The sequence below is a fragment of the Hylaeus volcanicus genome, chromosome 4 (genome assembly GCF_026283585.1).
Source record: "Hylaeus volcanicus isolate JK05 chromosome 4, UHH_iyHylVolc1.0_haploid, whole genome shotgun sequence".
Lineage (NCBI taxonomy): Eukaryota > Metazoa > Arthropoda > Insecta > Hymenoptera > Colletidae > Hylaeus > Hylaeus volcanicus.
Genome location: NC_071979.1, coordinates 22247059 through 22261352, shown reverse-complemented (window position 1 = coordinate 22261352; position 14294 = coordinate 22247059). Strand labels below are relative to the sequence as shown.

At 39.5% G+C, this 14294-nt stretch overlaps 1 protein-coding gene across 1 annotated transcript in view; it reads left to right on the top strand.

Annotated features, from left to right (window-relative positions):
* LOC128875329 (suppressor of lurcher protein 1) overlaps positions 1-14294 on the top strand; it is a 469960-nt gene that overhangs the window by 107003 nt on the left and 348663 nt on the right. The window contains exon 3 of the mRNA XM_054120827.1: positions 1689-1869. Coding sequence (XP_053976802.1) covers positions 1689-1869 — 181 coding nt within the window. The remainder of the gene's footprint in view (positions 1-1688; positions 1870-14294) is intronic.

Genomic DNA, 14294 nt, shown 5'->3' with positions numbered 1-14294 from the left:
GACCGTTCGACCTTTTGTGCCGGCGGTATAACTCAAGTGTCACCCCCGTTATTTAACCATAGGTACATCGGATTCACGTATTCTCCAGCGAGCTGTTGCGGCGCCTCCGAAATCGACCGTAGTTGGTTAGCGGAACGGCAAATTGAAAAACAGGAAATTAAATTAAAATCGAAAAATTTATTTGTAGTGTATGGTTCCAGAGATAATTTAAAAACACGAAACAGACGTATAAATGCGAAATGAGATATAAAGAGGTACTTGGATGGTAAGGCAGACTATTCTGTTGGCGATACAGTGCGATTTATCGGTAAGACTCGGCAATGTAGAACTCCAGCTTAACGGCAGAGTGTACGACAATGCCTACCGAGTAATCTAGCTTATCGACTAATGTGCTAAGAACGCATAAATAATAGTGAGCTTAAATTAATATTTCAAATGGATTTTTCACTAAATTTCACCCAGCACTGATTAAAATGCCATCATGGAGTGGAGAGACAAAACGCGAAGAAACGCTCCCGAGAACGAGGTTTTTCGTCGATTGTTCGCTATCGATCATTAAACCGGCGGACCGTCTGTCCAAATAATCGATGATTTTGTTGCTCCCCACCGAAAGTTTTCGACGAAAGTTACCAGTCCCCCGTGGCGCCTTTCCTTTACGGCAACGGCGAACTTTAATTTGATTCTTCGAGATTGACGTCGGGTCGATATTATAGAAAGAAAGCGTGGCCAGACGTGGTGGGTTGGGATCGATACGAGAAGTGACGAGTTCATTTTAGGAATAAGAAAAGTTTCCTCGGACCACGGGGGGCCGGAGACGTTACTTCGGGAGCCACTGTCAGATGGCGGATTTCATTACCATGAAATTTTCATGTCCTCGCTATTAAAATTACTATAACCGCGGTATCCAGCGCTTGGCGATATTGAAAATTCACGTACTTTCCATTTTATTACGGACCATTAGGTTGCACGAAAATTACAATCATGGCACGAATGGAAAATGAAATTTCGATATTTTATACTTTTAACGAAGTCTGCATCCGTTGGGTTCAGCTGGATTTTTTCAACGCGTCAAGGATTTACCCGATTCCATTATTTCAAAGTACTCGTGTTTTTGAACGAACGACAATTCACTGCAAGCTACTTTAGTGGTGTTGGTTCTGAATCGTTTTTTTCATGGATGGAGTTGTCCGAAGTTTTAAAAAAATGATAGGAGGGTCGATGATCGATCGAGTATGAGAGCGACGCGATAATACTCCAAAATCGGATCGCTTTATTTTTTGTACGATCCTTTGGCGTGACACTGTTGATTATTATTGCAATTCTGTTTATTTTGGTAGAACTTAATCTGTCTGTCATTTGTAGATGTAAAGTATCATGAAGGCATTTTATTTAGAAACTGTAACTACATTTACGTCACTTAATATTGTATTCTATAAGGGTGCATAAATTGTATTAATTGACAAATTAACAAAAAATAATCGAATTTTTACTTTATATTTTGTTTCCAACGAAATAACCAAAGTAACAAGTGTCTAAATACTTGTGGTCGACAGTAACCCTGTAAGGAATGACAGAAATGATCATTTAAACCATGATTCATGAGTCGTGCGTATTTCACTTCCGCTTTGTACATTCGTCAGAGCTACGTGTCACTGCAATATGCTACAATGATGCAATGTCTGTTACAGGTTGCTCCTGCGTTGTCTACAGCAGCTCGGACAAACCTCAAGGTGGCACATTTACATCCCCTTATTATCCCAAGCGATATCCGCCGAATATCGATTGCCTGCTTTACACGTTCATCGGTCAACCTGACGAAATCGTCGAGCTAACGTTTCATCACTTCAATATCCGTCATGTCCGACCCAAGTAAGTACCATTTCCATAACGTATCTTCAAATTTATGAGCCATTAATTTTAAAATTTTTCACCAAAATAAAAATTCGTGTATGAATTAATAATTTACTAAATTGTTATATAAATTACTCATTTCAAGTGAAGCTCAATTTGAAACGAATTTAAACATTTCTGACGAATTAATTATAAGTTTATCTCGTTATTTCGCCGTGTTGAGCTGCTTAATTCTATTTTGGATTTATAAATAATCTGCACACTTTCAAATTTGATCCAGCTGGTGAATAATATATTTATCAAACGTATGGAAATAGATAACACGAATATATAGGGTGTACTTTAATAAGTAATTGACAGTGGGGATGCAGTTATTTACAATATATGAGGACAAAGACTCGATGAGCTTACCAGGATTTACTTTCGTTAATTATTTCGTTTCGAATCTATCTGTATTTGTAGTTAGTTATTTCTACTTTGTCACGAAATATTTTTAATTTCCTTTGTTCAGAACTTGTATTCTGAAAAAATTTATCTAACGATGCTTGCTGGAATTCAGCTTGTCTGGCAATAAAGAAAATGTCGCAAAGGTGGTCGAGCTGGAAGTTGCATTATACATGCACTCGTGCAGTCCAAAGTTGGACGCGAATTTTGAATAAATCATACGGCAAAAAAAAAAGCGATTTAGAGGTGATCCGAATGTAACAACGTTTCGTATGTTAAATTATACGAATGCCCATGCTGCTGGCATATATGGGCCTGGCAATCGAATTTGCCAGGAACAGTTTTCAGATTCAAAACATCGTGTCACATAAGATGCTCGTAATTTTCACGATCTCTGTAGGTCCTTGTAGGTCAATTCCATGTTTTTTTTGTGTATCGTATATACACGTATGTATATTGTTAATGAGAAATTTCTTTGTTTAGATTATCCAGAGAATACAAAAGTAAAAATTTAATTTAATGATGGCTGCCATAAAAATATAAATATATAAAATATAACAAATAAAATACACGTTATAACACGTATAATGAAGACGTCCTAAGGGAATGTATGAAGGGGTATTAGCCTCGTTCCGTATTATTTTACAGGGAAAGTTTCACTTATTAGAGTAGATGCAAGATTTTGTTCAGAGCGTGCTGAATCCGCTTTGGAACCTAATACGGTGCTCGGAGAGGACGTCTCGCAGTTTATCGAGTATCATGCCCGAGAGCAGCTTAAAACGAGAACGATGCAATTCCTTCTTTCGCGTCATTTCAGTTTGGCGAGGAAAAAGAGCAACGCTTCGCATTGCTAGACTGAAATATTCGCGCGATCCAGCGTATTGATATCGATTATTCGACGTTTTTTTCTTGATACATATTACTCACAGGGACGTTACGTAGTTATCAGGAAATAAATTAACGGAGATGAATCGAGACAAAATTCGATAGATGGTGTTTAATATACCTTGGTGAATTTAAAAGAAATAATTATGAAAGTAGAATTATGAGAGATCAGTGAAAATAGAAAAAACAAATAAACTGCAAGAAGTAACCATTTTTTTATGGTTAAATGCTAATCACAATTTAAAATAAGAATATAAAATTGAATTATATATTATATATAATTATATCTGAGTATAACTTGTTTCCAGAACGAAAATGGAAAAAGAACAACGCGACTTCTTAACGTCGACGTCACCAGATCTCGAAGAAGTTTCTTCATCGACGATTCGCGGATCTTGCTTTTATTTACCTGGCAATCGAAACGAAACAAATTCCAATTTTTCCTGCGGCCAATTTTCCTCTAACGGAAAAGTTCGCCGGAGAATACGGGATGGAATAAAAAAATTACGATTTTCGACGTGTAACATGTCGACGTCACATTCGACGTTCTCTCGTTCCGTTTGGCTTCTCGTCGCAGTACAATTCTTTGCCGCGCGTACTTCAATAAATTGAAACTCGCATACCGTTAAGTTCTCCATTCAACTTTTCGTACCTTCGACGGTGTCTGTTCCGCGACACAATAGAATTCCTACATTCCACCCGGTTCTTGTGTTCTCGTGGCGTTTCTAACTGCTCTATACGAAGTAAATAAATCACTTGATCGTGTACCTCGTAGATCATTTCATGCAAACGTTTTTTCTTTTACGACAGAGTTCGTATTTACTTTGGATTCGAGCTGTTCTTCGTAATTACATGTACACGCGAAAGTAACATTTATTTTTCTCCTCGAGAATAGCGTAACTAACAACAACGATATAAATGTCACATGAATGTGTTGAAAAAATAATGAATAATTCAGGTGTTTCTCAGGCAAGCGATATTTATAAATACGAGAACGATTAATTATTTTTCTTGTGAATACAAAAGATGTTCCTCGATAATAGCGAGCAGTATACGCTTCAAAGTATTCGTCCCTCCATCATTAGAATCGATTGCAAATGCTCACAGGATGAGATTGATTCGTAACAGGATTCCACATCTCGTTTGAAAATATCCTTCTATGAATGCAGAAAATGATCTGCAATACTGAATCAGCAATTTCGCCATCCTTGACATAGGATTCACCCAGAAATCATCCTGGAATCTAAAGGATAAGTGGCAACTCAAGGTACCTTACCTTCTACGTAAACACAAAGAGTAAGTAGGACGACTCTGTTACACGATTCCACCGTGAGAATTGTCACTTGAAAGCGTGTATTACTGCGCAGGAAACAATTCGTTGCATTCTTCATCTTTGAAGTCGCCGCACAGCAGTGTCTCACGCGTACCCGTGTTTTTGCAACGGGGCACTTGGAAATTCGTCGGGTAACGACCATTCCCGTGGAATTGAATTCTAAATGCGATTCGTCCCTAGACACGCTGTGGAAAGAGTGCGGGGTGACTTTGGGCAGTTTTGCCAGCGCGCGTGCACGAAGCAGCAGAAAGAGAGAGACGAACAGGGTAGCCAATTTGGAGCAACGTTACCTGCTCCCGTACACATGTAAATCCAGAGTAACAAAACGTTCCTTCGGTCCGTAATAAGGATTCACCGTGGAAACAGGGTTCGAAGAGGATTTCCGTCTTTAGATAAAAACGACTTTTGTGTTATTTGAAAGCTGCTGGTATTATTTTTTTAATATCGTCACGGCAGTCTTGGAGGATAAAGGATACGCGGCTGTAACGTTTATGCGATTGCGTGGAAGGAATGCATTTTTCTTCCGTCACTGTGCGATGGTTCTTGAAAGGACGCTTGGCAATAACAGTGAGTTGGGTGGGCATGCAGAGGGGGACGGGGAAGGAAAGGTATTATTGGCATGTCTAGAACTGGCATATGTTTTATTTTACACGTGTGTACTGCTTTGTTTAGTTTTGAAAAAATTAGTACTAGTTTTCATAAGCTTGAAATTACTTTATTTATTTGATGAAAGAACTATTTCAAACAGCGGCATTATTTCTTTTTAAATTTTATATTATAAATATAATTTTATATTTTATAAATATGGTACCTTCTGAGCGTATGTAACAATACTAATAATACAAATATGACGAGAGGAGATAATAACCTAATACAGAACCTGTTTCACCGAGCAAACTCTGGAAATACTTCAGGCTGAGAGAATCAACTGAATTATTTCTGAATATAATTTTTTTCCTCATTCATGTATCATGAAAAAGAGTAAAAAAGGAAATTGTAGTGCACTCTATTCATGAATCTACCTCAACCTTAAAAATCACACGATATTCAAATGAATTTTAATGCCAGTGAAAAATGTTTTTCAAAATATTAATAGAGAGATGAAAATATAAACGTGAAAAGGTAGACATATAAAACTCACCCATTCGAAGTTTATCGATAGTGTTTTCAAAGTAATAACAATCTCTGTAATATATTTTTAATAACTAGTTAAAGCGTATAAAAATATCTCAAGGTAATCTGTATTCTAATATTCCAACCAAAGTGATTGAATGGAGAATTTAATAATGGAGAACCATTAAAATTAACGAACGTAATATAACCTGCATACCGGAATCGATTTATCGTTGATTTAATAAATATTCAGCGTGGAAAATTTCATTTTCAGAATATATATGTTCATTTCGTTCCGAAACGTTAGTTTTCATTTAAATTCGGATTTAGCGTGCCTGTAAAAGCACGATTTTTGTAGAATTTCCGTTCTACTGTTCTCTCCTCGTTCCTTGTTTTCAAGACAATAAAAATTCCCTGCGACCAAGTCGTGCGCGTACTTCACCAAATAACGTTCTAACCAGACCATTAAAACCAAACAGTCTAATTCAGACCGCTCTCAAACTCTAGTACATACGCAAATCCAGCCAATTCCTAGCCTTGCCTGAGCATGTATTTAAGATATGACCAATTCCGTCCAATTCGTATAGATTCGGAACTTAGTTCTCGAGAATTTCGCTCGAACTGTTGTGTATACCGATGATATTGGTTCAGCGATTAGCTCGACCATACTCGACGGAACAAGTAGTTTGCGAACTACGTCGCACTATTCATAACAATCTTGTCGGAGATTTCAACCTAATTGAAAGGGCACGATAAAACAAGTAATAATGCTTGCGTACCGGTTACCATTATTGACTTGGTTTCGTTAATTACATTTAGATTGATAATAAACAGATATCACTTCGGTAATATTTCTTCGACTTGACGTGATATTTAATCACACTTAAAAAATTCAAAATTATCGCTTCTGGCAAATTAATAATTATAGCCGTTTATTTGAACGTGCAATTTTATTTTATAATTAAGATTTAATTATCTTCGAAGAGGGGGATGAAAAGTTTTTTATCAGTTGTTTACTATTCGAAATTGACATCAGAATAAGCATTTTGCCAACGTCTGACACTCATTCCTCTGTGAACGTGTATCCTGATGGCCTATAAATATGTATTTGCATTCATCGGAATGCTGATCGCTAAAGCACATTGCATCCCTGCTCGATAGGGAGACGCTTCATTTGAATTCTATGTTCAAAACTCAGTTTCTTACTTCGCGGCGGTACGATTTTCTTCATTGATATTCATATACAATCGCTGGCATTCTGGCGACAGATATGCATGGGAATAGTGGACGTTTCCATGACACAATTTTAGAAGCGTTTCTGCAAACTTTACCGATAGTAATCGTTATCTTCGTTTCAAGTATTATCTATTATGCTAATAAATCTCGATCTATATAAAAAATACTGTTCTCGAAAATTCCAAAACTGTGTCATCGAGAATAAATCGAACGAATGACTAATTGATGTACGTGCATAAATAGAGCCAATCATTTTCGTGCTGAGCATATTCGAATTGATAGCTTAATGAATACATGAGAGGTAACAATATCGAACATTATAATATCGACAATGTCCACGCTCCAATCAAATTTAATTCCCACAATATCAATTCTTCAATTCTGCTAATGATCATATTATATTTCAAAATTGCCGTAACCATTTCATTACAAAATTGCGTTATAACTATGTTATAACTATTTGTGAATAATTTAAAGTAATATCTTTAAAAAAGTGTGTTGCAAGAATTTAGTGAAACTTTTTATTAGAACAATTGCACATGTAAATTGAGTGTATGAACCGAAAGCGTTTTTTTCCACCAGTTTTGAGACGAACCATTTCTACGTGGTTTTACTTTGACAAATTCCGTTAGTTCCTTTATGTCCGGGAGAGCTTCAGTCTCTAATTAGCACGTGGAAGGCTTGGAAATTCCTTTTGTTTCGGCATAGCGATTGAAGTCCTCATAAGCCCAATTTACGTCGCTGTTCTTACCCTCTCGGGCTGGAAGAACGCACATGTTCACCACTGATACTTAATCACGCTTGAAAAATTCAAATGACCATTCTTGGCTGGTTCGTAATCCGTAGAATGCTAAATATACTCAAAATTTTCTTTTAAAGAAAGTACACAACGCACACTGAAAAAATCCAAGTGACTTCATTCATACACTATCCAAGTATACGAAAACAAATTTCTCCCCAATTTGCCTGTAGACAAAAATTGACAATAGCCAATACGTACAATTTTTCTTTGACCTCTTTAGTTGCACCCAGGTTGCGTCACTCTACACACATCCAGGCTTAATCTCACACGGAATTCAGAGAATCTGCGTCACGTTGGAGAATTAACCACGTCCGCAGGTGAGGGCCAAAACTCGATCGGGCATGCCTGGGCCCCGTTACGTCTCGCGAGAAAACGGATCAACGGATAAGAGGCGTTCCAGCTTACAACGTCGGACCAACACGACTGCTGATTACCCGATAGTTGCGCCAAGCGTGTTCCCTTGATAGTTGCTCGCAGTCGCTGCCAGCGCGATTGCGAGCGTATTCCGAATGCAACGAGACAGCAGTCCTATGCTGCAACCGCGAGGGTCGCGACGTTTACCACCCCCGAGTGCCAACCCCCGTTTTCTGCCACCGAGAATTCGTGCCTCCCTTTACAAACGCGTTCGCGGAACACGCGGGGAATTTACCGGAGATATTATTTCGATAAGAAAATCTGCTAGCACGTAGGTCGCAGAAACTTCCAGGGTCTCCAGATGCCATTTCGAATGCGCATCGCGGAGCTCGTCGGTTGGTTTAAAACGACTGTGCTCTAGACGGGTCAGAGGTGGCGGTTAAGGGGATCTGCTTTTTGGACCGCAGCGTTTATTTGCGAATTTTTCACTTGAGCACGACTGGCAATCGATCTTGTAAATTCTGTGTACTTGTTTGAAGGTACGTGCCATTTGTTTGTTCTAAAATTACACTGTGAGTGTATGTCGAGTTTAGTCATAATTTTTGTACTAATCAAACTTTTGTCAGATGTGACCAGTGATTAAAAATTGTTGAACGAAATTGTAGTATCATTTTTTCATAGCAATTTCATGGTATGACAAATGGAATTCATGATCACTGTGTACGTGATCACTTGGTATATTGCCAGTAACTTCAATGCATTTGTAATTTGGAAATTACTTTTTCGACAAAAATTCGTATTTCCTTAAATAACATCATCATTCCAATTTTCATAAATATCTTCAACTTGAACATCCTTGATTCAGAAATAACTTCAACCTTACTGTTAGTATCAAACCCTACTTCGAGAATAATTTCACCTTTAACCTTTCCACTTTCCTACATTGCTTCAATATTAACACCCCCATCTCCCTGAATATCTTCAACTTCAGCATTCCTGCCTTCGCAAGTATTTCTAACTTCAACATCCGAAGATAACTCCAACTTTAGCACCACGTTAAAGCTACCCCTACGAACTTCGCCGAAAGAATATCGTCCCATCGAATCCAGTCCAGGGTCGAACAAAAAGCTTCCAGACCGCAACCTTAAACTACACGGGCGCGTAAAAAGACAGAAAAAATCCGTCTTTCTCGCCTCGACACACGCGACTACCTTCAGGAAAGCGTTCAGAAACGAAGAGCTACGGGAAGGAGAACGAGGAACGTTCGCACGAGTATAGCGACAGCGTTTCCCGTGGACGGGTCATCCCTGCTCGGATTTTATTTTCCGCCCCGAATGCCTCTGTCTCTCCGAGCGGAATATGAATCTCTCTTTTGTGAAGTTGCGGTCACGGCTCTTTTTTTCCGCTCCTTCTATCGCCGGCTCTACCCCTTCTATATTCTTCTCAGCTCGTCTCGAGACTGAAAATGTAATATCGCCGTCTGCGTCGATTGTTCGGCCGAGCACAATGGAGGCCCGTCGGTTAATTAACAAGGCCCAGCGTAGACGAGGGCCAAACAGACCCCTCCCCTGAATAATGTTAACACATTGGCGTCGAAGAGACGGCAGCAGTATTTTGCGTACAGGAAGACGTAAGGACGCGAAGAGGAAAGTCTCGATCATCTCACGCTGAAAGAAATTTCTACACCGTCTTAGACAACTCATAATTTCTTCAAAGAAATTGTGAGACACGTGATCAATAATTCATATTTTTCAATGTATACTTCATTGGATTAATGAAGATTTTTAAAAACCAGATGAATAATGAACTATCGTTGCAGTTCACACAGCAGCGGGATACGATAACCCCTGTATTTTCTATATAAATTAACAATTTTTAATAAAAATTGCCAGAAATACTGCCCATAGTATACACTTTTAACACATCTATCAAACAATTACATTATACATTTAATATCGTCAGAAAGAATTCTCATACTTCAGCATATTTGGTACTCAAAAGGTCAACAAATTTTTGCAATCACACTTAACCAGTTATGAATTGCCACTAACAATTGCTTTTAAATTTTCACTTTTTATCACGAAAATCACATCTAGCCTGGCAGTATGCATCGTCCAACGCCAATGCGTTAATGATTCACGCGCGATGCGTGTACCAGATGCGCGGCGAGTTTTAATTACGCGCGAGGGATCGATCGATCGGTCAGCCTCTCCGCGCCGCCTTGGGGATGACCGTGCGTGATGCAGTCCGGCGATTACGTATGCAAATATTCGCCCAGAATGTCTGCACGACAAGCATGATGCGTCGAAGTATGACGGGGCCGCGGGAATTTCCGACAAGGCGAGACAGACTGTCGGAAACACGGGCAAACAATTGGGTAATGCGCGTCGCTTCCGCGAGCGGGGATCCCACGCGCTAGGGACAGCGGCATGATCGCTTACCTCGCGAAATTTCTGCGTTTCGGCAGGTTCATGCCATTAACGATGCGAAAACGTTGACGGTGAGTAGAATCTTCCGTGAATGGGCTGCTCAGAAATTTCTAAGACGGGGGATGGACAACTTCTTTGCCCGCTGGAGCGTGGAGAACCCGAGCATCGGTTTGGGATGGCCAAGGGCATTCCACGCGAAATCGGACACTTTTTGGAGTAACGTCACAGATTTTTACGAAATTTGTATATCTCGTAGTCTTCGGTGATAGTTGAACGTGTTTCAAAGGATTTTGAAAAATTTTGATAATTGTCGGTTTTACAACCGTTCAAAGTTCTGTGCTAACTTTATTTTAAAAAAATTGAACTATTGAACCAGCAAACTGATAAAGATGGCCTTTCACGTGCTTATAGCGAAGACGTGAAAGAATCAAATAAAAATTATTTCAGTAAAAAAGAAAATGTTACTAACCATTTATACCGGGGCCATTTTTAAAAGTGTTTGTTTTTAATTTTAAAAATTTGTTCGAATTTAATGTAAAAGAAACGCCATTACTTTCCACTCTACCTAATATTTAATAATCATGACTTCATCCTAACCATTATCAACGAAGCTCAATTAGGAATACACCGCTGTTCAGAAGCGATTCCTGCCACGAAATAACATCAAATTCAGACCTCCAATAATTACAGATATCCCCGAATGGATCTCGTGTCGCCGAGGATCTCTTCGCCAGCAAACCAAACCCTGGCTCTTACGTGTCTCGTGAAAGGGGAGCGAATGAAATCACTGGACCACATTATTGTTTGTAATAACATTTTCAGGGGTTGGTCGAATCCTTCTCGTATTCTTCGCACGGTAGACTTATGCCAGTCACGCGCCCGTCCTTCGTGTGCTCTACCTAGACGGGATTCTATTTACAAATCCTCCGGCAGTGGGGGCCATAAATCGTATCTGCTTCTAAGGACCGTCCAGGCGCTTCGTAGCCAATATTAAACTGCCCATGAAGATGGCCCTATTAATATGGTGTGCAGAGGTACGGCGATCGTTTACACAGCGCTGCGGAACTATAGTATATGCTAAAGCTGAGAAAATCCCTCGGAGATGAGAGGAAACTTCGCCTTTGGATACGGTGGCGTCAATATTAAGCCGCCGGTAGTGCGAGTTACGTGCATGGAAGATGTACTGTTCCAAGTTTCCGTTCGAGGCTAAAGTCCCTCGGTGAGTCTGTGATTCTAATTATCGGTGGACTCGGCGCCGACGGTATCGTTAAACGATCGTCCCTGAATCCACTTCCAGTAACTCGATTTTACATCGAGCCCGGATTTTCATAGTAATGCGAGTTTTAATCCGGCGACTTAACGACGACGACGCTTGCAGCCAGTGCACCTAGTGCGAGAATCAGACGCGAGTAAAGGTTTAAATGGTTAGATTGTATCGTTTGGGGTCCTCTTCGGGAAAACATAGTAAAACGGAAGTAAAATTTCAATCTTGTAAAATCTCATCGCAGTCTTAGGGTTTCATTTAATTCGAATACTTTCGATTAGGATTATTCTCTTTAGTGAATCAATAATTTTTAATCCTTTCAGACCGAAATTATTTTTTTTCGCGTACTAATGTAATTTAATTTTTGGGGTTAAGTTAGACTAATATTAGCGTGGAAAAAATGTTTAAAAAATTTAAATTTTGTGTCCTCAATTGTGGACGCCAAGTCTGAAAGGGTTAATAGATATCGAAGTGTAGAGATTTTAAAGCGACGAAGAAGACGATATAAATTATTCTAACAAACTTTTGTTCTTTTTTAAAATGATCGAAGATAGTTTCTTGTCTGAAAGAAATTTTTAATCGAGTCAAATGTACATAAGATTCATAGGGACCTCGCACGTGAAAGTTGGCATAAGTGCTGCGACAGTTTCCAGGCACTCCGGGGAAATTGGTAAAGCCAGAAAGCTAGAAAAGTGGGTTGCTCGTGAGCTTAACGAAAATCCGAAGAATCGGCGATATGAAGCGTGCGGTTCAATGCTTCGACGTCTTTCTGTTGAGCTATGGGATCGGATAGTGACTTGGCGACGAGGAGTGGATAATGTATAGTAATCAACGGCGATCTGTTCATTGGTTGGATGTTCATGAACATCTAAACTCCATGCTGAAACGATTTTATTAGGGGGCCAGAAAGTAATGTTTCTGCGAGTGCCAATACTTGTTCATCATTTATCAGCTCGTTGTATACCAATTGATTTTTACAGATCAGTTATTGAAAATTTCCACACTAGACAGCAAAAGGTTGCTGATAACAAGGGCGATTACATAATTCATGAAAAATAAAGACTTGTTACCTTCGACTTAGAAGTTACAATTAATTTCATTATTACGAATAGATTAAAATAGAAACTTCAAACGATGTGTGAAATATAGGTTAATTAGTCTTCGAGTATAATAAATTCGCTCGTTTCATGCCTAGGAATTGCACGGCACAATGAACGGAGGTGATCACAATTATGACCCACGGTAAATCATTTTAACTCAGATACTTCGGGGCTATGCAAATTGACCGCTGATACCATTTATCTCGCCAGAATTATTAATGGCGAACTTAGTGTCCTTCCTACTCTAAGAATAATTAATATTAATGTCCGCTCCGGATACACACCGTGCGCTTTCGTTTGGAATTCGTCGTTTAAAAGCTTATGAAACGTTGGCCTTAACACAGCCACCAACAGCCTCTCGCTGCCGGCCACGATATTCGCGACGAAATTTCAATTATTTCGCCCCAAAATGTATGGGTGTACTTCACGGACACCCCGTGGAGGAGATTTAAAATTCCCACGACGATGGAAAAACGGTACTTCGTTACTTGCAAGCATCGGAGTGAGGGCATTTAAGCTCTCGGCTACTGGGACGGCTACTTGGAAAACACTCCCTCGTATAACGAATCGAGGAAATGGAACATTCGTTGTCGATGTTTTTCGATTCCCGGTGACTAAGACGAATCGTCGATGGTTTACTACGATACGGGTTCCAGCGGAATTTCGATGGTGTATGGGGGCAATGTATTTCACCGAGATGTGTTTTATGCTTACTAGAAAAACATCGTCGACAGCGTGTCGGAGGTAAAGTAATCGATTAGACACAGTAGCCGGGTAGTACGCAAACGTGCCCGCTCTGGCTGTTCTTAATCATAATCACCCTTAAAATACAAGAGAAGGACACCATTGCGTGATGAATTGAGGCGAACGAATGGTGGCTCTAATGGACCCATCCGTCCTGATAACCGAATCAACTGCGTATACGGCTGTCACGCAGGATGAACCGACTTCCTGTGACACACGATACCCTGGACGCGTATTGATACGTATTGGTTTTGCCTTTATTCGTCGTATACACCGTCGCGCTCGCCACGAAGAGGACTTATTCCGAACTATCTTCCGCCGGAGTTTTAATTGATTAATCTTCTGATTCGATTTAAAGGGATGTACCGAGGAAATCCAATTTGATGAGAATACAGGGTGTATAGCCGAGGAGAAGCCGATGTCTCGCGTAATGGATGGGAACGTTACACCAGCAAACACGTGGATGATTCCGCGTATCGGCTGCCAAGCAAATTTCGTCAGTTTTTTCGGGGAACTCTGGGTTCTCTTTTTGTGATTTATCAATCATTTATTTTCAGCTTTTTGAGGGGTTACAACAGTAAATAACTCTCTTAATGGTTGATGTTCTGAAAAATGATACTATAGTGAATTACTGAAACCTAACCCAAGGTGGTAGACAAAGTAAACTAGACTCTATTTTATAATGCATGATTTTAACACATTCGCCTTAGAATTTTATTATTTTCGTCAGTACTCGGTA